The sequence below is a fragment of the Canis lupus genome, chromosome 14 (genome assembly GCF_003254725.2).
Source record: "Canis lupus dingo isolate Sandy chromosome 14, ASM325472v2, whole genome shotgun sequence".
In the NCBI taxonomy this organism is placed as follows: domain Eukaryota; kingdom Metazoa; phylum Chordata; class Mammalia; order Carnivora; family Canidae; genus Canis; species Canis lupus.
In genome coordinates, this window is record NC_064256.1 from 35,534,817 (window position 1) to 35,562,705 (window position 27,889).

At 41.4% G+C, this 27,889-nt stretch overlaps 1 protein-coding gene across 1 annotated transcript in view; it reads left to right on the plus strand.

The window, feature by feature from the left end:
- The window catches only part of DNAH11 (dynein axonemal heavy chain 11), a 318,343-nt gene that overhangs the window by 200,139 nt on the left and 90,315 nt on the right, over positions 1–27,889 (plus strand). The window contains 6 exon segments of the mRNA XM_049093700.1: positions 6,087–6,320; positions 10,670–10,816; positions 16,355–16,468; positions 19,022–19,165; positions 19,787–19,969; positions 22,264–22,365. Of these exon segments, the coding sequence (XP_048949657.1) occupies positions 6,087–6,320; positions 10,670–10,816; positions 16,355–16,468; positions 19,022–19,165; positions 19,787–19,969; positions 22,264–22,365 (924 nt within the window).

The following is a 27,889-nucleotide window of genomic DNA, read 5'->3' on the forward strand; positions in this document are numbered from 1 at the left end:
ACCAATTTATTAGGAAGAGAATCAAGATGTATCTTTCAGTAACAAAATTCTGCTTAGTACAGTTCATTTTATCACACTGGTTTGCTAAAGAAAAGACCAGTGCACTTCATGTCTCAATATTCATTTCTCATACAGAAGTAACCCAAGGCTAATAGCATGGTTTCATTTGGTATTTGACACAAAGCTCTTTGAAGTTTCTCGCCTTTGCTTCTCTGATGCAAGCGGAAAGTTAGTCGGGCAAAGTTAGTCCCAGTTTCCAAAACAATTCCTACTGAAGGAGCTTTGATATGCCAGTGACCATTGACATCTGCTGGATGAGGCAGGACTTGCATCATTTTAAGTCCAGAGGCCTCCGGCAGGTGCTAAACTCTATCTCGTGGTATCACGACGCCTCCTATAGGATGCTGATTGTCAAATAGGAATTTAAAAGGGGTTTAACCATTTCTGTTGAGCTGAAATGATGCCTGGGAACAAATCAGCCAGATGATTTCATTGCAGTGCCGTGCATGCTTATTTATCTTTCCCACCTTCCCAATTTGTTGCTTAGGAGCAGCAATTATCGTTCAGAGGGCAACATGTCTATCTTCTTCTAAAAATGCGTGGTGCCTTTTCTGCAGAGGTCAAAAATAGCTTTTAAATTTTTTGTATGGGCACTAATTTGATCATTTTCTTAGTTTTAATTTTCATCATTAAGACTGAAAGGTATCTGCATAATTTAGGCACTTCCTGGTAGCTGACCTTATTTGCTGAGTGTAAGATAGATATCCAAGGTGACCCCCTTTAACCACTGAGAAAGGATTCATTAAAGGCAAGAGGTTTTTTTGAGCATTGGCATAGACTTTTCGGTCAGGTCACACTTTGCTCCCAGGGGTGTAGGCTGCCTACATCTAAGGAAAGGTTTGTGCTACTTTTCTGCTACCTGGTGTTGAACTAAATGACAGCTGGCAGATGACCAAAATAGTTTGACCACTAAGTATCACCAGGTATTTATATGAAGGCTTTGTGTCAAAATATACTCCTTACTCCTCAGGTTAGGAAGTGCAGATGGGGGCACGTGGTGTGAGCAGGGAGAGGAGGAAAGGTGCCTTGGGTATCCCTGGGAGCCAGGTAGCACATGCTGTGAGGAGGTGATGGGGAGGAGCTCTTCCTGAAAAGTACGTGGGTTCCAGATAGGAACATTCAGGGAAAAAAGCAGGAGAAATGGGTGTTAAAAGATAAGTAGTGCTGTTGGTTTTTGACTCAAAGTGAATAATGGACATACTTGACAGCTGGGTCTGATGAAAGCAGAAATTACTGAATGGAAATGAAAAGATGAGCCTTCTAAGGAGTGAGATTTACATTGGGTGGAGTCTCATTCTCATAAAAATCTGAGCACCATGGAGGAACCCATCATTTCTGGCCATATTGGCCAACCGACAAGTTAAAACCTTCTATCCTTTGCATGCAATACAACTGAGTAATTCCATAAGTTCAGTATCATCAGCTTTTCCAATGAAATTAATTCATTTCCAAATACCTCCACTTCTTCAACTCAGAACTTTTCGCAAGGCCTGGTAACAGATGAATGGCATGTTTTACTACCATTTGCCAATCTGATGAGGAAAAATGTCCCTCAAAGAGGAAAGTTACTTTACTGTATATATGTAAGGACTGATCTCTTCAATGATTCCCTGGGTTCCTTTTTAAAATGATATGGACAGCATGAAGAGCAGTAAACAGCACTTTGTTAGTGATAGGTATGTTAACACTGTTTTTCTTACTGACTTTTACTGACTTTTAGCACAGTTTTTTCTTTGAAATGTAAATGAGGATGGTTCAGTATGAGTTTATAAAGTGGAGAGCCTTGTGCAAAAAAATTTAGGGAACTTGGGGGGAAATAGCCTCCTCCCGAAGAGTACTGAGGTCATTTTAAAAGATCCAGACAGACACAGATGCAATCAAATTTAACCTGAATCTCCCTAAATCTCAAACTGGCTTAAGTCTCTATTCAGACAGACGAAGAAAGGCCCATGTGATTGTTAACATCCTTCCCTGTTCTTCAGCCCACCTCTCTTTTGTGCATATGCACTAATACACCATTTATCATACATTTCTTTCTCTGTGCATATTGATCAAATTAAGAGCAGAATTGCAAAAAGCAGTAGAAGTTAGGTAAACTTTAGGAATCCCCTCTACCTTGAGAGTAGAGTCCTCTTAATTAGAGCTGCCTGTGAACCAGTACTTGCTGGTAAGCCCAAAGTCCAAGTCAGTCAAATGGAGGCATCACTCCCTCTTAGTCGTAGTTTTGTGGCTTTCCTGGCCTTGCCAGAACCAGCTACATCTGTAGCCTTGTCCCGCTGGCTCTGGGAGGCATAGCTGGGTTGCATTGCCACCTCCTCGCCCCCGCCGTCCTCAATTGCTTCTCTGTCGGAATGTTGTGCCAGAGAACCAGTAAGACTACCTTTTCAGTTTCTGAAACTCTTCTTGAAGATGACTGGCCTTTGCTGGACTTGATCTTGCCCTTGGCCTTGGAAATTTGCCTCTGAAATTAGAGACAAAAATTTAAAAACACAAGCAAGCTAACAAAATAGATTCACCAGACAGTAAAAAAAAACAAAACGAGGACACAAACAAGACACAAGTATGTGATTTAGAAAACTCTTGGGCTCCACATTTAACCCTCGTGGCTGCTCTCTCTGGTAGAGGTCATCTTCCTGGGACCCACACTGGTGCACTGTTAGCGTCGCCGAGAGCAGGGGTGCCCACCACCTCCACTCACTAGCCTTCTAAGGAGGGATCCCTTGGCTTCCCCACCACGCAGGTGAAGGGATGGAGGCCATAGCACAAGATCACTCAGCAGGTAAGGGCCCCATCAGCACTGGGATGCCAGAAACCACGGTCTTAAATCCTGCTCTGGACTGTCGTAGAAATGTTTTACTATTCTGAAAAAGGAATGCAAGTCAAGGATGAAAAGAAACAGACTGAAAGGAGAGCCAAAAATCTAACCTTGGATTTTTGTGGACAGAAGGCAGTTCAGGAAGTGCCATCATTTGCCCAACTGTACAGAACAAGGAATCTACCCTGCGTCCTGGGATGCAAATCCAGCATCCCTGGCTGCCTCCAGAATCTTTTCTCAGAGGGAATCAGCACTTTGAGGAACTTAGAAGTGCTCCAGTGCAGCACTGCTCATTTTATGTATCATTACATTTTCTTTATTTAATAAAACAATTTTACAACCGCAGTATCTAATTAGTGTCTATTATTGAGTGCCCCCAAAGGAGCTAAAAAGTACAAATAATAGATTTTTAAACCCCATGGTTTGGAATTACTATAAAATAACAGATATTAAATATGTACAGTTTTTCGTATATCACTTATGCTTCAATTAAAGCTGTAAAAAATAAACATAGAAGTAATTTCTGAGAGAAACTTTCAAGGCAGACTGCAGGTATATGACATTACATGTTACAAAATGATCCCAAGCTAAGCTTAAAAAAATAATTTTCCCTTCATCTCCATTTTCTTTTGTCCCTCGTCCCTTTCCTTGAATACGGTGCTCTTGAAAGTCTGAATTTAAAAGTACAGACCAGGATAGTCTTGAGACCAGCCAGTCATGGGCAGGTGTAAAATCCTATATAGCATTTAGGATATTTGATTCAGCGTTGGCCTCTGATGTTGGTTGCTGGTTGCTGATAGTTGACCTTTTCAACAGCAGGGACACACTGGGCATTTGCTGTTTCGTGTCAGGAGGCTGGGGTACTTGGTGTGGTAGGGACTGCCACCACTTGAGAACCGTCGCCCCAGATAGCAGCTTTGTCTTTGCACTTATAGTGAGCCCACCAAGAGAGCAAAAATGAAGCGTTTTTCTAAATGCGAGGGGAAAACATGTGTATATCTGTGTGTATATCTGTGTGTGTATATTCATGTGTATATCTGACTATGCAGTGAATACAACACTGTTGTCCAGGGCTTCTCTCTTGGGTTTATAACCATGTGATGCTGGCGCTTTGCTTGTTTATATTGTCGCTCTCACCATGATTGGCCACCGAATGACTCCAGAATCGGATCCACTGGTTTTTCACGAGGGGCCCAAATGTAGCAGGAACAACATTCTTCACTGGAGTCTCTAAAAACGAAAAATTCAGCATTGCCTTCCCTTCTCTGCAGCAGCTCCAGCCTCCATATCCTCTCTGCACTTACCCCCCTCTCCCCCCCAAAAAAGAAAACTGGAGATAAATGAATGGCGGAATAAATAATTTATGCTAATGAAATTACTGCAATTAGTAGTTCTACAATGACCCTTTTAAAAGCCACAGCTGTTAATGTCAGGAAGTGCTGTCACTACTGACCTTATCATAAGAGAAAGTGACAAATTGAGAATGCAGGGAAGACCAGTCATCAAAGAGGTCTGTTCTGGAACGATTAGAGTTTTCTGAAAAACAGTGTGAATTACAACCAGCTGCTCCCTGGCTCTGCAAGTCTCCCATGCTGTGCCATTTTGTTAAGCCCGATAACAATAGTTATTTTGCCCCATTGAGACAAGTTGTCTCGGGCCACTTCCAGCTCTACCGGAAACCACTTCTTCCATCGCAGATTTACAAATGAAACTGTTGTTGGAGAGAGCTTTTCAGGGCAGCCTAGGAGCCTCCTCATAAGGATCATGGTTGGGCAGAGGCCAGGTCCTCCCCTACCAACCCGACCCCACATGAGGAGGTCCTACTTGGCCAGAGAAGTATTTATCTTGTAGAAAGACATGTGCTCACTTTTCATTCATTAAAACAAGACAGGACAGGAATGAATTTCTATCCATGTTCATATTGCAGCTCTTTTAAAAATCTTTTTATTAAGTCTTTTAAAAATCCCTCAGGGGATCTCACTTGTATGGAGTTATGGAACTTCCTTATAAGTTGGGATTCTGAATCCACTACTGGGTAACAGACACATATCTCAGATCTAGAGAATAAGGAATATTCAGGATTTGCCTCATTCTGTATTTACTTTTGCTTTAAAAGAAAACATTAGTTACTAGTGAGGTGGATTTTTGATATGCAGGGTCATCCTATATATACAAATTTGAAACCTACTCACGGATTTTTCATGAGGTTGGAAAGCGAAGTGTTTAGACGTCGCTTGGAAGCAGTTGTTTTTCACCAACAAGAATTGGCCTGTCTCTTCTCACACCCTGGTTGTAATATTAATGGTGCAGGTTTGAAACGTTCAACTGCATCACTAGCCACTTGTGTGCAATTTTCCCAAAGATGTCTGAACGTTATTGACAACACTTTGGTAAATTATGTGTGACTTTCCTAAGAGTTGGTGTAGCTCATTTAATTCATATTAATTGATTTTTAGGCTTCCCTTGATTAATTGAACCTGGTTCATCTTGTACAGAATGCAATAAATAATCATTAAAATGAGGGAGATGTGACTCCACAAATTAAAAAGTTAACTACTTCAGAAGTCATAGAGGACAAAATAGAAAAAATGGTATAGTGGGGGGTTCTCTAGTAAATCTTATAAGGGAGGTTACTCATTTTTTTTTTTGTTTTCTGTTGGTTTTTTTTTTCCAAATGAGAATAGAAATGATATTTTTCTCTCAGAAGCCATGACTTTCATACTTTACAGTCCTGTTAGTTTTTTTTTTAAATCCTGTTCATTTTCACATGGGTTCTTGTAAAACTGTATTTCTCACTTTCAGCTTTGTGTGTATGTGTGACTGCTATAGTTTAGTTTGGAGGCACACCACAAATACTTTCAGAATACTGTGTCTCAATCTCTCCATTTTTTTTCTTTCACACACTTGATAGATAAAAATCAAGTTGTGAAAAGCTTTGTTTGTGTTATATGTTGGCTTTTGGGTTTGGTATGTGGAGCGCATAAAAATCCTTTGCCCTACTTGGCAAAGCTGAATGCTTTATTGTTACCTCTCTAATCCTGTGGATATCTCTTAAACACTAATAAGTAACTCTTCCCAGATCCTCCTGTAATTTGTTCTGGCTTTTAGGGAAAAAAATACGGCATAATTTTGCTGATTATTCTTTTTTTTAATTATATTTTTATTTTAACTTGAGAGAATTTCATATGAATTACCATGTTTATGTTTGCAGCCACTGGACAAGGATTCTATTAGCCTCTTTATGGCCCACGTTCATACTAGCGTGAATGAAATGAGTACCAGGTATTACCAGAATGAGAGAAGACACAACTATACCACCCCAAAGAGTTTTCTAGAACAAATATCACTGTTTAAGAATCTGTTGAAGAAGAAACAAAAAGAGGTATCCCAGAAGAAAGAGCACCTGGTAAATGGCATCCAAAAGCTAAAAACCACAGCCTCTCAGGTATGATCAGGATGTGTTACTACTGAGTGAAATGTATGCTTTTAAGATTAAGAAATATGTAGTAGTTACTTCTGAGGCAGCATTTCAACCCATGTTAGCATTTCAAATGCTAAAATTTACAGTTTAATAACACCACAAAAAAAAAAAAAACTAACAAAAACCACTCTTTGTGCTTTCTTAAGTCTAGAAAAGGAATGGCCGATTCCTCTCTCATGCTGGTTTGGAGAGAGCCTTTCACTGTTGGCCTGGCTTAATGCAAAGCAGTGTACAAGTGTTGAAGGAGGAGGCATAGCTCACTCCCATCTTCTGTCTGCCTGCTTTAATGTCCTGCATTTCCTTTTAGGAATTTTTTTTTTAAGATTTTATTTATTTATTCATGAGAGACACAGAGAGAAAGAGAGGCAGAGACACAGGCAGAGGGAGAAGCAGGCTCCATGCAGGGAGCCCGACGTGGGACTCGATCCCGGGTCTCTGGGATTAGGCCCTGGGCTGAAGGCGGCGCTAAACCGCTGAGCCACCCGGGCTGCCCCCTGTTAGGAATTTTGTCACACAATAATGGAAGTAGGATCCCTTTTGGTCTCAGATTCTCAACCCCCCAGTGATGGCATTATTTCCTGTCTGATGACATGACATGGTTTACTCTGCTTGAGGTCCCGAAGTATAGCTGTTTTCTCCAACCTTTATGTCTCATCTGCTTTTGGCCATCATCTCTCTAGAACAAAGGGTCTGGGGTAGTCTTTGTGTCAGTCATAAGACCCCTGCTACCTTGAAGGATAGTACCCTTAACCTTCAGAAGTAAATCGGAAGAAAATTAGAATGTTCCCAATGTTAACCATGTGTAGGTCTCTACATATACCATTTAATTTTTTTGGTAAAAACTAAACATTTTTATGAAGTAGGTGTTGCTTGCTACTATCACTTTTTAGATCCGACTTGCAAAGTTAAAAGCCACAGAACCTGTGAGGTTGGAGGTTGAGCCCAGATGTGTCTTACTCTAAAGCTGTTGCCCATAGCCCCATGCTGCCTCTCTGTGACTAGGGGAGGAAAAAATTAGAATAAGCAAATATGGAGATTTTGGAGACTGGCTCAGCTTGCTGCACGCCATCTGGACTCAAGTTGGGGAGAGAAAAATTCTCAATGGTGGTCCCTTCAAGACCAGGAATTCCAGAGGGCTCCTTCAGAGTATTGCCATCAGGTCATACTCCTATGCTTTTCAAGAGATTGGGCCAGTTTTGTCCCCAGGCGTGCTGTGTGGCCTGTCTGTGCCCAGGCTAGAAATAAGCACACGGTGGTACCTTACACTCTGAAGGCCTATCTGGTCACGTCCTCCACTCATTCTGTAGACCACAGCACCTCCTGCACCCATCATTTCGAAAACCAGGACTGGCTCTTGGTGAAACTGATCTGTGCTGAATAAAAATTTTTCTTTTTACTGTGTGTGTACTTGTTACCTTACTCTTACTCTCTGCCACCTTTCTCTTTCCTTTTTCTTCTCTGTACAATCTCTCCAGTTCCATCTCACTTAAATCAAGATTCTTTTTCCTAGTGAAGACTTTCCTCAGAGTCCTGTTGAGCTAGAAGACAATTTGTGCAGGAGATCTGTTTCCCAGAGCATCAGTGTACCTTTGAATCATGTCCCCAACTCAACATGTTGACTTGATAGCACCAGCTAAACTGAACTGTCATACCTAGGTGGCTCAGTGATTGAGCGTCTGCCTTTGGCTCAAGTCGTGATCCTGGGGTCCTGGGATTGAGTCCTGCATCAGGCTCCCTGTGGGGAGTTTGCTTCTCCCTCTGTCTATGTCTCTGCCTCTCTCTCTCTCTCTCGAATAAACAAACAAACTGAACTGTCATAACTGATGGGACAGCCCTTGGCAAGGGAAAAAATACCCTGTAGCACACTTAGAGTTCCTTTCCCAAATAACAGAGCTAAGAGTATAAAAACAGAGTACGCATCTATGGTGGCAGCCTCTCAGCCATAGGGAAAAAGACAAGGTGTTGGAGAGGAAGAAAGAAAGGAACTGGCTATTTTTGGTGTCTGCCAAGTTCAGGGTTGCTTGGGTCTCCTTATTTCCCCTTGGCTAGAAGTACAGGCAGAAAGTCTAAGAAGAAGATACATGAAGTCTTAATTGAAGGACTACTGACGATTTCTTGTCATTAGGTAATTGTGCATATAATGCTCATAATATCAGAGGAGTGATTGGAATATTTAATATCTCCCTAAGAGTTTTAAAATTTTCTACTTATTATGGAAAGGAAGCATAGTTACTTATGTGGGCAATGGGAAAGCCTTATAGTGTAGGATCAGGTTGTGTGTGGAACAGAATGCCATCATACTGGAGCGTGTGTCCTCTACGGATCTGCCGTAAGTAATTCCACTGAGATGAATATCCATGCCATTTGAAATATGTGTCTAAACTTCAGCCCTGTTTATTCATTTCAATAAAGCCATAAATTCCTCTTAGAGCCACATATCCCCTCTCTAGATATGAGCTTAGGTCATCATAGATAGCCTAGCGACCTTTCTCCATAGATAACTTCACTTCCAGGGCTTGAGTCACTAGATACTTCAAACCTAACAGCTCCCTTAGACACTGAAATCAGGGCTTATAATAACAGTTTGTTCAGAGGCTCTTGGTTGATTCTTTTGGTTACAGCCTAACACAGGTCTAGTTTCACATGGCTAAAAAGAATAGATAAGCTATTGTCACTGTACCTCGAGTTCTTAGGTTAAAAAATCAGTCTTAGGTTAAAATATAATAAATAGTACAGGTAGCAGTAATAGTAATTGTGCCATTTAGGCAAAGTGCAAGTAGACTGGTTGAGGTGGAGGTGACAAGAGTCCTTGGGACAGTAGTGAGATATTGTCACAGGAGATGAAACCACCGAAGTGCCTTTGGCAATTGAGTCAACATACGTGATTGATTGTTCTCTGATTCTATGATTTGTTTATTTTTTTAAAAGATTTTATTTATTTATTCATGATAGAGAGGGGGGGGGGCGGTAGAGACACAGGCAGAGGGAGAAGCAGGCTCCATGCAGGGAGCCCAATGCGGGATTTGATTCTGGGACTCCAGGATCGCGCCCCTGGCCAAAGGCAGGCGCCAAACCGCTGAGCCACCCAGGGATCCCCTATGATTTGTTTAAACATAATAACCTACTTCTGGAAAAGAAATGGAATAAAGAGTTAATTATCATGGTATATAAAGCTGCCTTCGTGTGTCTCTAGAGCCGAGACATGTTTGTTTTCCAGCACCGTACATCTGATTTTCTTTACGTGATTCTCAAACCTAGGAACCTACTAGTACTTCGGAACCTCATGAACTCCCAACTAAGTGAGCAGAACTGTTCTATAGAGCAGATGAATTTGTTGATGCCTCAGGAAGAGCTGAATTCCTCAAGAGCTGAGTGAGCCTGTTTAGTTGGGGAGCCGAAGGGAGGAATACCATCCAGAATACTCCCTGGCTTTGGCCACACCCCTACCCATCCCCACAAGGCACCCGTGGTTTGCCTTTGTGTAGTAGATATTAGGCTGAAGGTTGTATGAGGTGGAAGGCACTAAGTAAGAGGACCATTTCTTATTTTGTGGGAAGAGCTAAGACTTGTGTGGGGGGCATTTCCATCAAAGTAACAGGTTGAATAAACAGATAAAACCAACAGCCAGAGCATGCTGATGGCTTCAACTTTAGTGATGTTCTGGTGGAGCCATAGTCCCTCCGGCTTGCCACCAAGCAAGGCCTACTTCTTCCAGCTTATCTTTACAAGCAAGTCTTCCTGTGGCTTCTGCTGTCTTGAGTCTGAGCTTCACAGGATCAGAAAAACCAGGGCTATGAGTGATGTATGTTCAGGTGTCATGTCCTCGGGTGGGGATGGCTGTTGGCACTTCCCTGACCTCACAGACTTTTGGAGAAGATAAATGTCTAGTTAGTGTGGACATAAATTACAGTTTTCAGAAAACCACTGGAAAATATTACCTTTTTTTAAAAAAGATTTTATTCATTTATTCATGAGACACAGGCAGGGAGAGAAGCAGGCTCCCCACGGGGAGCCTGATGCAGGACTCGATCCCAGGACCTCGGGATCACATCCTGAGCCAAAGGCAGACGTTCAACCACTGAGCCACCAAGGCGCCCCTGGAAAACATTATTTTTTGCTCCTGTATTGGTGGGGGAGGGGGGAGAGGATGGGGTTATATTTTGGCACATGGGACTAAAGTCAGAACAGGGTAGAAAGGGATTAAAAACTGCAGACTGATAGGGATCTGTGAGCTCATTTCACAAAAAAGAAGCTATATCTGGTATTTGTTGTTACAGATGGAAGTTACTTCCACACACTGACTTTTCCTTCAGGTGGGAGATCTGAAAGCCAGACTTGCCTCTCAAGAAGCTGAGCTGCAACTGAGAAATCACGATGCCGAAGCTCTGATCACGAAGATTGGGCTCCAGACGGAGAAAGTGAGCCGGGAAAAGGCCATTGCCGATGCTGAGGAGCGAAAGGTCAGGCTAATTCCACCATTTAGAGTGCTGAGCTATATTTAGCACAAAATAAACCTTTGTAGGTGAACAATTTTGAACAACTTCCTCTCCAGGGAGCATAAAATCTAAAGAATTATTATAGTTACACATGTAACAGCATTTCACACCATGATTACCACTTGACCTTTCTTTACATTATGCATTTTCCCACCCTTTTAGCTCTTTTAATGATATGAAAGAACAATAAATACTGAGCTCATTCAAGCATATAATGGATGTGGATCTTGAACATCAGGCCTATTTGTAATACAGTAAAGGTCATGAAGTCACCTCTGAGGTTTCTAAAGGTTTTCAGTTTTTAGGCAAATTGAACAACTCAATTGTTAACAAAGCCCATTCCATCACTTTGCAAGATGGTTTTTCAAATTTTTCATTTTAATAATACAACTCGAGTTTATTATTAAATCCTAAGCCAAATTTGTTCTTTTTGATTCGATTGAGGCCCTGGCATTTTGTATTACGTTTTACTGTTGGAAACAATTACTTTGAAGATTATATAGATTCTGCTTTCTTTGTACCTGGGTGACTGGCAATTCTGAAATAAATATAACTTCTTTGTCCTCTTCTTTTACCAGAAATTCAGCCACAAATTGAAGGTATTTCACTTTTAGGGATCTTACTTGTTTAAAAATTGAATATATTTATTTGAGATAAATTCTCTCATTTTAGACAAAAGATTATGATCAGGGCTTGGTTGATGAAAAATTATAAATTATGAACACATTTAATAGCTATTGAATCAGTAGCTTTTATGGCATTATTCTTAGGTTTTTATGATGCCAGAAATACTGGAGTTATTCCAATGGGGTTGCCATTCATAGACAACTGAGTTGTTTTTTTTCTTTTTTTCTAATAGATATTGAGCATCTTTACCTGTAGCTTCCACACCTAAAGAATTGAAATATACTTTGAAAATCAAGATGCTGAATGGTTTTTTTAAAAACTTGTTTTTATAGTTAAACTACTTTGGCATGGCCGATGGGCATATAATTCCTAATTCTAGTAATAACTGTCTCCATTGAGATTCCGATAATGATAAGATGGCCTTAAAAGTGTATTATGTTATGTTAACCAATTAGGTATCACATATGATGTGATTATCATAAGCCGTTTCCTCCCAAGAGATATTTTTCAAGCATTCACAAATAAGTGATGTTCTAGTAATTGTTCTATAACCTGTCTCTACAAATACCTTTTAGAGATCTTAAAATGCTCCAGAGGTGTTTTCACATTTTGCACATGAATTCCTAAGGCAAAATCATCCTTGCAAAGAAGGAAAAAATGTTGTAGCAAATGAGAACTCATCTGACTGGATATTTATGAAGTTCTTCAAACATGAAAAAGACAATTACTATTTTTTATATCTATACCAAAACATAAAAGTACTCTCACTTTACTTATTGTGATCAATTTAATTATCAATATCAAATACTAAGCAACTTTGTTTCCCTGGCACTAATCTAGGCTCTTGAGTGTATATGACACACAAGGCACCCTCATGTAGCTTACATTATAATGGGAAAGACTGGCAGGAGACAAGTAATGAGATATTTTGGATTAGTACTAAGATAAAAATCAAATCGAGGCAATGGTGGAATGGAAATAGTGTACTGAGTATATAGAGTCAAGAAGCTAATCAGTATCACGTACGTAGTGCAGCCCCAGTGGTGCAGCGGTTTAGCGCCACCTGCAGCCTGGGGTTTGATCCTGGAGACCTAGGATCGAGTCCCACTTCAGGCTCCCTGCATGGAGCCTGCTTCTCCCTCTGCCTGCGTCTCTGCTTCTCTCTCTCAATCTCTCTGAATAAATAAATAAATAAATAAATAAATAAATAAATAAATAAATAAATATATTTTTTAAATTAAAAAATAAAAATTAAAAAAATATCATGTATGTACTATGAGTTCACATTTGTCATATATTCAGCAATGTACTAGACTTGATAGAGTTATTAAACAGGTATATGTGGACACTGTGATCCTATGAAATTGGGATCTCAAGCCTTAATACATGAGAGTTATTAAAAAGTACATTGTTATATTTAATATAACTAAGCAGATACTGACTGCCTTTCCATGCATCTTGACAACTCTTGTAGAGCAGCAGGTTGAAATTGTTCCTTCAGATTCATACAATAGTCACAAACCATTCAAACCACTGACATGATCAGCAGTGACTTCAAGCAACACAAATACCATGAAGCCTATGAAAATGAGTTTTTCCACCTTTGTTTGACTTACAGTTCCAGATTCTAGGGATCCTCTGAGCCCTTTCATGCTGCTTTCTTTGTTGAGTGTAATCCTCAAGAGTTAAAGTACCTTCCAAATAACAGGGCTAATATAATCTCTTCAAAGGTTGGACATCCTCCTTGATTTTGAATGGTCTTCAGTTTTTGTATGTGTTTCTTTTCTAAATGTGGGTATGGCTGGATTTTGAAGGACTGTCTAGGACTTATAGTCCGAAGGCAGATAAGAGCAGTGTTTTAGCTTGCGCGGGCTTCCAGAACAAAATACCACAGACTGCATGGTTTAAACAGCAGAAACTTACTTTCTCACAGTTCTGGAGGCCAGAAGTCCAAGATCAAGATGCTGACAGGTCTGGTTTCTCCCTCTCCCCTTGGAGAAGCCTCTCAAGGAGAGGCCTCTTTTCTGGCTTGCAAATGGCCACCTTCTTGCTGTGTCTTCATGTGGTCTTTTCTCTGTGCACACATCCCGAGTGTCCCTTGCTCTTGTCCAGATTTCCTCCTCTTAAAAGGATACCAGTTAGAGAGGATTAGGGCCCATTCCAACAGGCTCATTTTAACTTAAATACCTCTTTAAGGCCTGTCTCCAGGGGCACCTGGGTGGCTCAGTCAGTTGGACATCTGCCTTCGGCTCATGGCTCAGGTCATGATCTGAGGGTCCTGGGATCAAGCCCTGCATCAACCTCTTTGCTCAGTGGATAGACTGCTTCTCCCTCCTCTTCTGCCTGCCACTTGGCCTGCATGTGCTTTCTCTTCCTGTCAGATAGATAGATTAGATTAGACTAGACTAGACTAGACTAGACTGGACAAGATTAGATAGCAGGCCAACTGGCCTTTCTCCAAATACAGTCATATTCTGAAGTACTAAGCTTTGGGCTTCACCATATCAATTTTTGGGTCAACATGCTTCAGTTCATAATAAGCCATTAATGTTACTTTATTCTCTTAGTGTAAGCATCCCTAACTTTCATGAACCATTTTCAAAGAGATTTCGACAAGTAGAGAGCAGAAAAGTTCTGTGTACCCAAGAATGGGAATATCTCCAAAACTCTGCTTTAACAGCAGTCAAGAAAAAACACACATTCCAAGTGATCTATGGAGCTCTTTCCTTCTTCCCCATGGTGAACCTTGCTGACCACTACCCAGGAGCCATGGAGAAGAGGAAATTGAACACTGAGGCTTATCACTAAGATACACAGTATTTTCGCCACCGGAGTATCATTGCACCTGAAATACATAAATTATTGTGCCTTAGAATTTGAATAGACAGAAAGAGTTAAGCTTGAGTCCTCCACAGAACTTTGAGTGTCAGAACTGTGGTACTGGGCACAATCGCCACAGGAGCTGGCTCCTGTGGTAATGGTAACTGTGGCGTGTGACATGTGAACGAAAGTGCACAGAGAGTATTGGGAATGAGAAATAAGGTGACTAGCCTACCAGTATTTTTTTTCATTTTCATTTGTGGGTTTTTATTAATGTTCAAAATGGCTCTGGTTATAAAAATTGCCCAAAAGAATAATACTCCATGAACTATAAGGGAGTCAGAAGGAAAATAGCAACTTTCAGTCTCATTGAAATAGCACTGAAAAGAAATACTGCTCTAGTACTAAAACTCTGTGATCTTGAGACCAAACTAAAATGATGCTATTATAAATGGTAACAAAATGCATTTATAGACTGACTGTATCCTTATGGAAGATAAATAACCTTGAGGCATTAACTCATTTACTGACCTCTCCACTCCCTTTCATCCTCAGTGGTATTATCTAGCACACTGAAAATGTCCTATTCTTAGAGTTTTCATAGTACATTCTTGGCAGTTTTGAGGGCTGCGGTTTTGGAGTAGTTCTCAATAAGCATGCAGAGTTTTCTTATTTATGTTAACGGAAGCTGTGTGGGTGTTGGCAGGAGATCACATCTCTACTCTGAGCCAATTATGTTCCTAAAAGGTACAGTGACCAGCAAAATCATGGTTAATTGGAAGAATAGTAATTACTGCTAATAAAGCTGTACTAGACAACATAATTTTTTGTTGTAAGCCCTGTTCAATTTATGGTATAGTTAAACCTGTTCATTCCAAACACATCTGAAGAAATGCACTTTTGTTCTCATGTTATATCCCCTGGTCACTGTCCCTGAAAGACATGCCCCATGGTGATTGGATCCTGTGCCCGGTGCCACAGCTTTGAAACTCCAGTTTTTGCTGAGGATCAAAAATTTACTCTTCCTGACCATTTGAATTTTGTATGTGTGTTGGGAGAAAGCGGGGAATTAAAAATCCCAAAGCTTCTCATTTGCTCTTCATTCAGGTTTACCAGCATGGCTTCCCTGTAGGCATAGATGTATGTTCGTATCAGAAGGCTGATGTAGCACCCTCTCTGGCATGTGAAGGCAGCCTCTGGACCCTCAGCTGTGGGGTGCACATCAGTGTGATCGTTGCATTGCCAAAGACAGAACTGGGCTATCCTATCTGTAGTTTCTTACCAGGTCCTTAGAGAAACCAATAATTAGTCTTTATAAAAATTATATCTGTTCTTAAGCATACACAGAGAGAACAATAGCTTCTAGTCAGTTGAATAAAAAGAGCTTCACATATATTCTTAAAGAATAGCCAACATGGCTTTTAGGCAAATGTAAACAAAAATTAGCTAGGGATTTCTAGCAAGCATATCTTCTATGTTACTGAACCAGCCTGGATTTCCACTTGTCCGGGACATTCTCCAAAAGAAAATTGAAGGGACGCCTGGGTGGCTCATTCAGTTGGTTAAGCATCTGCTTTTGGCTCTGGTCATGATCCCAGGGTCCTGGGATCAAGCCCTGCACTGGGCTCCCTTCTCAGCAGGGAGTCTGTCTCTCCCTCTCCATTTGCTTCTTGCTCAGCTCATGCTGTCTCACTTTCTGTCTCTCTCTCAAGTAAATAAAATCTTTAGGAAAAAAAATTGAAGAGCATAGGAATCTCTGTCTTGAATTCATTATTAGCAGCACCTTATAATTAAATTAGTCAAAGCTCTTCTTGGAGCACTTCAATATTTGAGTTCATTTGAGTTGGGGTTTATGACTGTATTTGTGCATATACAAAGCTTTGTGTGTACATGGTGCCTGAGAAAAATTGGTCTTTGGGACGGACTCCTCACCTGTTCACAATAGAGACAAATGAATTATTGAACAGTACATCTAAGTCAGCCTGCACACTTCAGTAACAATATCTAAGGGGATGATTTGTGTTTGTGGATTTGTGTGCTTTCTTCTCTGATTAGGTGACAGCCATTCAGACTGAAGTGTCCCAGAAACAGAGAGAGTGTGAGGTTGACGTACTCAAGGCTGAACCTGCGCTGGTGGCCGCAACAGCTGCTCTCAACACACTCAACAGGGTAAAGATGATTACCTGGCTCATGGGAGTCCTCCAGATAATATTTAAAGATTATTAGAGTTTGAGTAACTGAACTCAGAATTCTGTGCAACCAAAGAGGTTTTCGAAAGGAAAATGAGTCCCGTAAAATATTGAAGTGGGAACAAACGTTTGAGGTCCTCCTTAATAGTGTGACTTCTTTCTCGTTTGGGAGTCTGTCCTACCACACCCTGACAAGCAATCTCCTCTTAAATACTTCCAATCCTGTGGGATTTATACTCTCATGAGAGGCAGTTTGATTGTTAGCAGCTGGATTTGGCCCAAATCCAGTTGTTCATATTATGTGTTGCTTTAAGAACTAAGTGCAGATTCTTTATTTCCTCTGGATATAAAAAGTGGCATTAATGAGAGGCCCTCATGAAAAGAACAATGTTCTAGGAACAAAGATACCTAGGTTGGGCCCACATCATTTTTCTTAGCTTCAGCTTATTAGCAAAACCTCATTGAGCATTCAGATTCCCCTAAGAGAAAATAATGTGTGATAGTCAGAAGAGTATTGTAAGGAAAAATGGAATTGTGGGCACTATTATTTTAGGAACCTGTAGCTAATTCTGTACTTGGGTTCCACTAGGCCTCTGGGAAGAATCTCAGGCAATTACCAGTCCTGAAGTTCTTAAGATTCAACCTCAAAGAGTAAAGGATGCAGACTTCAACTGCCCCTCAAAGAAATAATTCAACTCCTTTTTCAAGGTGTTTTGTTGGTGAGGGGTTTTTGTTGGAGAAAATAATTGACTATGAGCGAAGAGTTATCTACATGGGTATTTCTTATAGTACCAGGATAAAATTATAAACTTCATCATCTTATTATTTTTTTAAAGATTTATTTATTTTTAGAGAGAGCATGTGGAGGGAGTGGGGAGAGGGAGAGAATCCTGAGTCCAACTCGGAGCTCAGTCTCACAATCCTAAGATCATGATCTAAGCCAAAATCAAGATTTGGACACTTAACGACCAAACCACCTAGGTGCCCCAAAGCTGAAACCATGAAAAGAATATAAATATACCATGATAGAAGACTGACTCTATGCATTCAAGTATATTTAATGGCAAACTCTGCTGCCATTAAAATATTGTTGGATACTAATTAATGACATGAAAAAATGTCTGGGATCTATTAACTCAGTAAAGCAGATTAAAGACAAGATATACTATATGAATTTTTTTTTTTGTAAGAACATGTTTGTGCATTAAAAAATTGGAGGGACTCCTGGGTGGCACAGTCGGTTGAACATCCAACTCTTGGTTTCAGCTCAGGTCATGACCTCAGGGTCATGAAATCAAGCCCCTCAAGGTCTGCGCTTGGTGCAGAGTCTGCTCAGGTTTCTGTCTTCTTCTCCCTTTGCCCCTACCCACAATGCTCATGCATTCTCTCTCTCTCTCTCTCTCTCTCTCTCTCTCTCTCTCATAAATGAATGAATGAATGAATGAGTGAAAATCTTTTTAAAAATTGGAAAAAATAAAAGATAATAACTGATTATCTCTTACTAATGGAATTTTATATTTTTCTCTCAGCATTGGCATGTTTCTTTGTGCTTCTCTACGGTTACAACTTTTCCTCCAGATATATTATCTTTTGCCCAGACAAAATAAATTAATGTTACTTAAATATAAAGCTCAATATATTTACCAAAGATGAGGATATTTATGAACTATGCAAGAATCTTGGATAGCCAGGTCCCAGTTATCATTATCATATTTTTAAGTTTTGCCTTTGTCCTTATTTTTCCCATCCTTAAATTTCCAACTAAATAGGCAGTTTGTGGTAATGGAGAAGAATCAGACTGAACATTTGATAGGGTTTTATAAGCAAGAGTATATTAGCTCATGAGATGTCACAGAAAGTACTTAGTTTTGTAAACCTTAGATTATGAACTTGTGCATATACTGCTGATAATAATTCCTGCCACAAAGTATTTGCCTTTGTAGTTTATGCAGACATTAATACCATCTGTGGGTTAAATCAAGATTTTGTTTTTTTGTTCTTTTTTTTAATTTTTTTTAAATCAAGATTTTGACAGGAGATTGGAGTTGCACAGAGAGTAGGTTCAGCCTATATGAGCACGTTCCCAGTTGAGAGTCATCATAGTGTAATAGAAGAGGTTTCTTGGGCAGAAGAACAAAACCAAGACACTCTGAACCAAGGGGGTGATGTTTCTGGGAGGGACTGGTTAAAATGCAGATATATTATGTAGGTAGGATAGAACCCGTAACACCTTAAAAAGTTTGTGTATTAAATTCCCTGCGCTCAGTCAGGAAGGTTCTGCAGGACTGGTAGATCAGATGAAGAATTTTCTGGAAGCAAAAAAGACCAGTGCTGTCTCCAGAATATCAGAAAAGTGTCCAGGGTGAAAAGAACCCCCTGGGGCCCCAAGATGGAATCGCTGGGCAATGAACACTGCCAAACCAAAGACTGGTGGGACAAGGAGAGGGAGGAGGCCCCTGAAGACCAGCTTGATAACTTCATGGCCCTTCTCCAGACCTTTTCTGATCTTCACTGTGGCTGTGCTTTTCTTCAGGTCAATCTCACTGAGCTGAAAGCCTTTCCCAACCCTCCCAACGCCGTTACCAACGTTACTGCGGCCGTGATGGTGCTCCTGGCTCCCCGGGGCAGAGTGCCTAAAGACCGAAGTTGGAAAGCTGCTAAAATCTTCATGGGAAAGGTATCAGACGGCCTGGCAAGATGAAGATCCCAGCAGTTTCTCTTCCTAGTGCTCTGGCTGTACTTGACAGCAAAAGATGTTCACACCAAGGAGAATCATCTTTGCATTCGTTGAGTGTAATCTGCCGTGTGTTCTCTAAACGCACAATTTTTGTTTGCCAAGTTGGAGGTTAGCTTGGGGTTATAGCATGCCCAAGTCAACACTAGCAGCACTCAGAAGGTTGCTAATTATTTGCAAAATTATGAATGCAGCTAAGTGTAGGAGGGAGAAAATTACATGGATTTCTTATGCGGGAAAAAATGTTACTAATGCACAAGAAGGTGAGGCAGAGGGGCTTTTGGGTAGGTGTTTTTCCTTTTCTTTTCTCTTTTTCTTCAAAATGTGAATGCCTCCTGTGCAGGGATTGAATATTTTACCCTGGGAGAGAAGAGATTTTTAAAGTGTCCATTGCTAATTCTCACTTCATACCATAAAGACTGAACAAGTCAAACAGTAGGATAAATGCCGCTTGCCAATTTTGCCTTTGTAATGTGAGTCCTAAAAGCTGGTTTTAACTTTTGATCTTGGAATTTTCTCTGCAGCCCGAATGGGTTCGTTGCAATCAGTCTTTTTGCTTTACAGGTTGATGACTTTTTGCAAGCGTTAATTAACTATGACAAAGAGCACATTCCAGAAAACTGTCTAAAAGTAGTAAATGAGCAGTATTTGAGAGACCCAGAGTTCAATCCAAGCCTGATTCGGACCAAATCCTTTGCAGCAGCTGGTCTGTGTGCGTGGGTCATCAACATCGTGAAGTTCTATCAGGTATCAGCCCTGCCCTGCGGGGTTCCAGCTGTTCCTTGCAAGGACCTTCAAGATACTAATTTCTATCAAGATACTAATTTCTATCCGGGCCAAAAAAAGTAACATTTGAGATGTTTGAAACTATCTTTCTTTTAAGGTAGAGTGATCAGCTACTGTAAATCAGAGAGCAGTTAATTTGGTTTGATTAGATAAAAACTTGCTGGTAGATTAATTATATTTCTTTATGTTAAAATATTAGTTTGGCGAGATCCCTGGGCAGCTTAGTCAGTTACGCATCTGCCTTCAGCTCGGGTCATAATCTCAGGGTCCTGGACTCGAGCCCTGTATCAGGCTCTCCGCTCAGCAGGGAGTCTACTTCTTCCTCTCCCTCTCCCTCTGTGCGTGCGCGCGCGCTTTCTCTCTGTCTCTCAAATCAACAAAATATTTTTTAAATTTTTTTTTAAATGGTTTTTTTTTTTTAAAGATTTTATTTATTCATGATAGTCACAGAGAGAGAGAGAGGCAGAGACACAGGCAGAGGGAGAAGCAGGCTCCATGCACCGGGAGCCCGATGCGGGATTCGATCCCGGGTCTCCAGGATCACGCCCTGGGCCAAAGGCAGGCGTCAAACCGCTGCGCCACCCAGGGATCCCTTTTTATTTTAAAAATAAAAAAATATTAATTTTGCATTGACTTGAACCAACTGCAGGTCTCAATTCATGTTTCACCTTAGTCCCTGCTCTCAATGCAGAAATGAACACCATGTATTGTAGACTTAATGAGATAAGGAAATAGCCCTGCCCCCACTTTTTTTTGCTTTAGTATTTTGATGACAAATACACTTTTGACCGTATTATGGTCTAATCTAAAGTTTGTATTTTCAGGCAGCATAGAGAGATTATCATTTCATTTAGTCATTCATTTATCAGGCACTTACCATGTGCCACCTGTGTTGTCAACACTTCGCAGATCACTGGATGTAAAAAAGGAACAGTGTGTGGCCCTTAACTCTGAAGAACCATCTCTCTCTCTCTCTCTCTCTCTCTCTCTCTCTCTTTTGAAGGTTATATGTCACATTCAAAAATAGAATTACTGGGCAGCCCGGGTGGCTCAGTGGTTTAGCACCACCTTCAGCCCAGGGCATGATCCTGGAGACCCAGGATTGAGTCCCACGTCGGGCTCCCTGCATGGAGCCTGCTTCTCCCTCTGCCTATGTCTCTGCCTCTCTCTCTCTCTCTCTCTCTCTCTCTCTGTTCTCATGAATAAATAAATAAAATCTTTTTAAAAAATATAATTACTGAGGAAATACCAAGTATAGCCAGTGGCATTCCCAAAGTGATTTTCATGAAACCAGGCTCTAGCCTTTGTAATTGTGGCCCCACAGGAATGGGACCCTACTGATCTATCTGGTTAGTGGAAGCCTGGATAGAGTAAGCATTTGGACAGATTGTAGTCAACATGTGGCTTTTCTTCATGAGAAAATGTAAAAAAAGAAAAAAGAAAAGAAAATATGTGACTCCTGTGCACTCTTTGCACCATAGGTGGAAAGATGGGCATGCAGCTAGATTATGACTCTGTTCTGTGTTGTTTTGCTGTAAAAGAGATAAGAGAAATTAGTTTCCTTCCTCTCTTTCCAACAGGAAAAAAGTGGGACCCTAAAACTCCCAAACCACCTGTCCAAATAATACTCTGAAGGTTGGCAGGAACTTAGAAGGTGAAAGCTTGGTTAATACTGTGAGGCTATCTCCTATGGTCCTTTCTAGGTTCAGAGGATTTCTTCACACTTATTTACCACTTTAAAATCAAGACTCTGGGGAGTGGGAGTGAATGGGTGACGGGCACTGGGGGTTATTCTGTATGTTAGTAAATTGAACACCAATAAAAAATAAATTTAAAAAAATAAAAAATAAAAAATAAAAAAAATAAAAAAATAAAATCAAGACTCAGTCCCAACTAGAGCTCTTCTAGTTCTTCCCCACGGCAATTTCTAATGATAGGAAGATTATCTCCAAATTTTAGGACAGACTTCCTGTAGCATCTTAATATTGTTTCACGTACATAGCACTTTATGCAAGGATTTATAACTCTCATTTCCAGAATAAATGATCCAGACATGGAAAACCAGGCTGAACTTGGAAGGCTGTATAGATTTTGGCCCTGCCATTGGGTAGTGTCATTGCTAAGAAATAAAACCCCAATTGGTAGATGAAATAGAAATTTTAATGACAAAGCTCCCCTCAGATGTAGGATTGAATGATTGTGTGTCCTCTTTGTCTCTTACTACCCCATGAGTTAAACCCCATGTGGATTTTCAGGTCTACTGTGACGTCGAGCCCAAACGGCAAGCATTAGCCCAAGCCAACTTTGAATTGGCGGCAGCTACTGAAAAACTCGAGGCTATCAGGAAAAAGCTTGGGGTGAGTGCAAAAGGTAACACTAACAAAGTTCCCTAGAGCTAGTGCCTCCCCCCCCCTTAGATACGGTCACATCTGAGTCCAAGCAAGCAGAAAGGAGCTTGAGCTTTCATCAGTAGATTCATCTACACACTCGTCTAATAGATAGTTCTTGTCTGCTGTATGCTAGACACTGACCTGAAAGAGTAGAAACTTTCATGCTTTCTGCACTTAAAAATCCTTCCTGGTCTGGTAGTAGAAGGAGGAGGATAGCACATGGTGATGAAAGGCAATGTTTCTGGAGCCCAGCGGCCTAGATTGTAATCCTGGCTCCATTATGTACTATTGCACGCCTTGTGAGTTAGCTCACCTCTCCAAGCCTCTGTTTTCTCATGTGTGCAATGGACTTTATAATAGCTTGCATTTCTTAGGTAGAATTATAAGGATTGAATGAGAGTCATTCATTTAAGGATTTAGCATGGCATTGGGCACATAGTAAGTGCCTACAGAATGTTAACTACAAATATTGTCATTGCCATTATTTTTACAAGTACACATCCAGTCATCCCAGCCCAGTGTCGTAAGTACATATATGACTATATATAGATGGTGACCGGAGTACCAAAAAAATAGTCTTCCCGGGGAATTAGAGAAAGTTTCAGAAGGAAGCTATGCTTGATATGGGCTTCAAAAGTTTCCTAGGAATCACCGGGGTTACTGGGAAAGGTATTCCTTGCAAAGAATAAAGAAGAAGGAGGAAGCAGTTGGTGCACTTGAGGGAACTCAAGAGGCCAGAGCCCTAAGTAAGACAGGCATTCAGGGAAAGGTCAGGAGTAGCACAGAGTGAGGACGATTGAACTTGCAGAGGTGAGCAAAGGCCGCCTTTGCCTTTCATGCTACAGAATTTAAATTTTATCTGATGAGTGATAACTTAAAACTTTGAAAGATTTCAAAAAGGTTGATGGTGTGATCAAACTGACTTTTAAACAACTGTGTAGAGGTAGGAGGGAGGGAAGTGTCCATATGCAGACGCACAAGTTAGAGACACTGCAGTGGGTCCTTCTAGGGCCTCCACCAGGGCAGGAGCAGCCGTGATGGAGAGAGTGAAATACATGCCCGACTGGTGGGTTGCACATGGAGGAGGAAGCAGGAAGCAGAAGAGGAGTGTTGAACTTTAGGTGCTTGGCAAGGAGGAGTACAATCAGGGTGATGAGACTGTAAAACTCTGGCCACTTTAGGGAGCCCATGGGAGATTCAGTTTTATTTCTGTAACATAGTGATAATAGCAGCTACTTTTCAAGGCGGGCGTTTGTGATCCATGGCCACCCAGAATCCAGGCTACCTTCTCTGGGTGATAAGGGCCTGATGTGTCTGGGGGAAATGATCCCTCCTCACTGGATGCACCCTGGTGATGCTTTTTTCAGAGAACACTCTTCCCTTCTCCAGCTGAAGGCTGGCTATATGATCTACACTTTGCCAGTTTTCACTCCAGCCTCTAAAATTTGAACCATGAGCACAAAAAAAGACTGTGGTCAGAGTCCATGCATTCTAGAGATAGGGTCCAGTTGGAGGAGTTCCTGTTCCTGACTCTCAGGAGCTCCTGGGTGCCTATTGTGTGGTTCTCTGCCTTTTCTCTCCCTCCTAATAGCCTCTCTTCCATTTCCTTCCAGTAAATTCCCTACAGCTTAAACTAGCTGGGGGTGGTGTCTGTGACCCCCTCATCTATGAACCGTGATGCACAGAGATGCTGTTCTGTGTGCAGTACATAGTCAGTGCTTCATAAATGTTAGGGAGAGTTTCCACTCTTCCTATAGAAAACCCGTATGTTAGGTGTTCAGCTGTCAAGAGCTGGAGTTTGAGAGGCAGGCCTGGCTCAGGAATGTAGATTTGAGAGTTCCTAGGTGGATCAGTCGTTGAGCATCTGCCTTTGACTCAGATCATGATCCCGGTGTCCTGGAATCAAGTCCTGCATCGGGCTCCCTGCATGGAGCCTGCTTCTCCTCCCTCTGCCTATATGTCTGCCTCTTTCTCTGAGTCTGTCATGAATAAATAGGTAAAATCTTAAAAAAAAAAGAATATAGATTTAAGAATGTAGGGAGGTTGTCCAGAGGGAGTGTGAAGAATAAGGAGCATCAGGAGCTTAGGGCAGACCTCACCATGTTCTGAGGGCGTTCCTGCCACAAAGCGAATCCTGTCCTGGGGCCCTTAGCTGGTAACCTGGAGGCCATGAGGGTCAGGGAATCTGGTGCTCAGAGTAGCCAGGCAGCTGATAAGCTCAGCTTCTTACAGAATGGGGCCTGAATTAGGCCTGCAGATGTCTTTAATAAGACCACTACTTATTAAATTGCCCCCCCTCAAAAAATGTGTGCGGGGGTTACTTCCTAATAGAGAGGACCTCCCAGATTGAAGGGCAGGTTTTCTTTTTTTTCTTTTTTTTCTTTTTTTATTTTTTTGAAGAGCAGGTTTTCAAAAGAAGAGAGAGATCATCTTTCCAGGGCAGAGCCCAAGGTATTGACCTTTGAATATACAAGGAAGGGATTCAGTTGGGCTCTCATCTTACTATTCAATAATTAAAAGATGTCTTCTCTCTGATAGCTATTCTGATAAGATGGTTAATAACCCCAAAAGTTTTCTTAAGATGTGGACAATTTCAGCACCTCTCCCATTAAGTCACACCTCCCTCTCTATGCAGACTGCTTCCTCTCCTGGACTTCCTGTCGCCCCCTCACCCATGTGACTTGCCCATCCTCTCCTTTCTGTGCAGTTCACACACATTTCCTATTACAGCACCATATATATCGTTCAATAAATACCTGGTGACTATTAAAAGAAAAACAAGTCCACAACTGCTGTTTTAGACAAATTTAGGATAGACATACTAGTTTTATAAAAATAATCTTCATTGGTCAAAACTCGGTCAAACTTTTTCAAAAAAGTTGTCATCTATTGTGAATAGCTTCATGGAAATTGTAAGCAATTTAATGTTACTGGAAGAAGGGATGAGGGTGCCAGCCTCACATGTGATCCCAAACATAAGACTTAGTGCAGTTGCAGGATTAGTTATTCTTTGGACACAGCCTGCAACTAGCTGAATAGAATTGTTCGTGTCAGTTGTTTTCAGAGACCCGCGGTACAAGCAGAGGCTCACATATCAATAAGCCTCCAAGCTAAGTTTGCAGACACAGAGAAAAGAAGACAGAGTAATAATTGAAATGTCTTGATGAAGAATGGGTCCCCTCGATCCCCCTACCACAAATGGATTTCCAAAGAGTAGTTACTAATGCAACAGAGTCTCTGTGGTCCCCACCAAGGTTCAATTCTATGTGAAGATGCCATGGCTGGTCATGGCAAGGACAAAGTATCTCTGCATAGCTTCTCTCTGTTGGTACCCAAGTGAAATTACAAGTTTTGCTAGCTTTGCCTTCGTTTCCTGCAGCCTCTGACTTTTCCTTCCTCCCAATTTTACATCTCCTGTTGCTTGCTTGCCTCACAAAGTAGGGATGTGTTGATACCAGCATCTATGCTGTGATAGCAGTTCCTTTATACCAGTGTTGGTCTGTATGCATTTGTTCCCTTTACTTGTTAGCTTAAGCCTAAAAGATGGCCTTTACTTGAAGGTTGAGAGAAAAAAAATACTGAATTAGAGTGAACAAAAGGCTGCAGAGTCTCTCAAACATACAGGACCCAAAGATGGCCATAAAGAAAATCTGAAGTCATTCTCGTCAGGTCCCTGGTTCACAAAGTGGCAGCATCAGCATCACCTGGTGACTCATTAGAAGTACAGATTCTCAGACCCAATCCCAGACCTGCTGATTGAGAAACTGTGGTGGGGGAGCCTTGGAGTCTGGGTTTTATCAGGCCTCTTAGGTGGTTCTGATGCATGCTCAAGTTTGCAAGGCACTGATTTTAGGGTAGCTGACGGGCTGGATCCCTTGGGCTGAGTCCCTCCCTTCTCACTATATTTACTTCTAGAACCCGAGAGGCCAGGGCCTGTCGAGACCTGTGAAGGAACCAAGATCGGAACCTACTTGCAAGCTAACAAGTTAGCCTGCCACAGTTTCGTGGAGGCGGCAGAAGACCTGACACCTGGGGGTCAGGGACCAGGGGCCTCTGTGATGCACAGCCAGCAGCATGGACGCTGTGCGTCGGTTCTCTGGTCCCCAGTCCCTGTGAGCCTAACACACGGGGGACAAGCTGACATTGTACACCCAGTGGGTTAGTGTCAGAGCTGAGAAATGGCAAGCTCAGGGCCCCCCAGTATAAAGAGCCCTGCAACTAAACCTGCTCAACTTTTGCCCTGGAAAGAAACCTATCTTTATTCATCTTCCCAGGAGACAGTTCTGTCTGGCACCGAGAGAAGCACTGCCTCTGTCTTCTGAGCCTCTTTGCTACGCAGGTATCTTAGGAAAGAGTCCAGAACAAAAGCTGCCAGTGCTTCCACACAAGAGGCCTAGAAACAAATGCAAGAGACTGTGGTCTCCCAACATCCAGCTCCCCTTGCCAACTTCATGAAGGGAATGGATATAAATCATTTTATCCCTTAGTTCTGTGTGTATGTAGGTCAGCCCTATGAATTGGGTAACATTATTTCCATTTCTCAGATGATGAAGCTGAGGCACGGAGAGGTTAAGTAACCAGTCTGCCATGGCTGCTGCTTAGCTGGTAGCAGAATCTAAACGTGAGCACAGGTGTTGGATGCCAGAGCTCACATATGCCCCTGTGTTTTATAAAACCACAAGCCCTTTTAATAACCTAAAACAGATGTTTAAATATTATTTAATCTGATTTCTAGATGCTGATGTGTAATTATCTTCTCCACTTCTCATCTATTTTATCTTATTTTGCATGTTAATCTTAAATGGGACACATCTTTTTCTTTTAGAGGTGCTGCTTTAACGATATAAACTAAATAATGATATAATTGGGTCATTGACAAATATATGTAACCTCTAAATTACAAGTGATATGTGTTCTACAAGTTTCCTTATTAAATTCTCTTGGAACTTGGCACTTACGTACAAAAGCAGTGTTACGGATCTTATTTTGGATTGTTAGAACTTGGCAGATAGCAAGATGCTATAGTAAGGAGTCTCCCAAGTACTGATAGCTTAGTCAAGGGTTTGGGGTTTTTTTGTTGTTTTCTGGGGGGAGAGGGGGCTATCAGTAACAGAAACCTACTTAGAAAACCTAGGCCAAAAAGGAATTGAGGATAACTTATGGAACGCTGAGGGAAAGAAGTGTGATTTGGTCTTAGGAGAAAAGAGATCCAGGAAATGAGAAGCTGCCATGAATATTTTTTAGTGTCTCCCTAGAGCTGCGTGACTTCTCCTATTCTTTTTCTTTCTCCAATGTGATTTTTCCCCTGCTCTCCAGCCCAGGTGGCCTTCAAAATGTATACCTCTTTCCAGGTCTTTTGATGCTAAAGACAGTGACATACCTCTGACTTTCAGTTGCCCATTTCCAGAAGATAAAATCTGATTGGCCCAGGCTGGGTCAGGTTGCTGAGGTCTGAAGTGGCTCAGTCATTAATGCCCCTCTTCATTGCCTG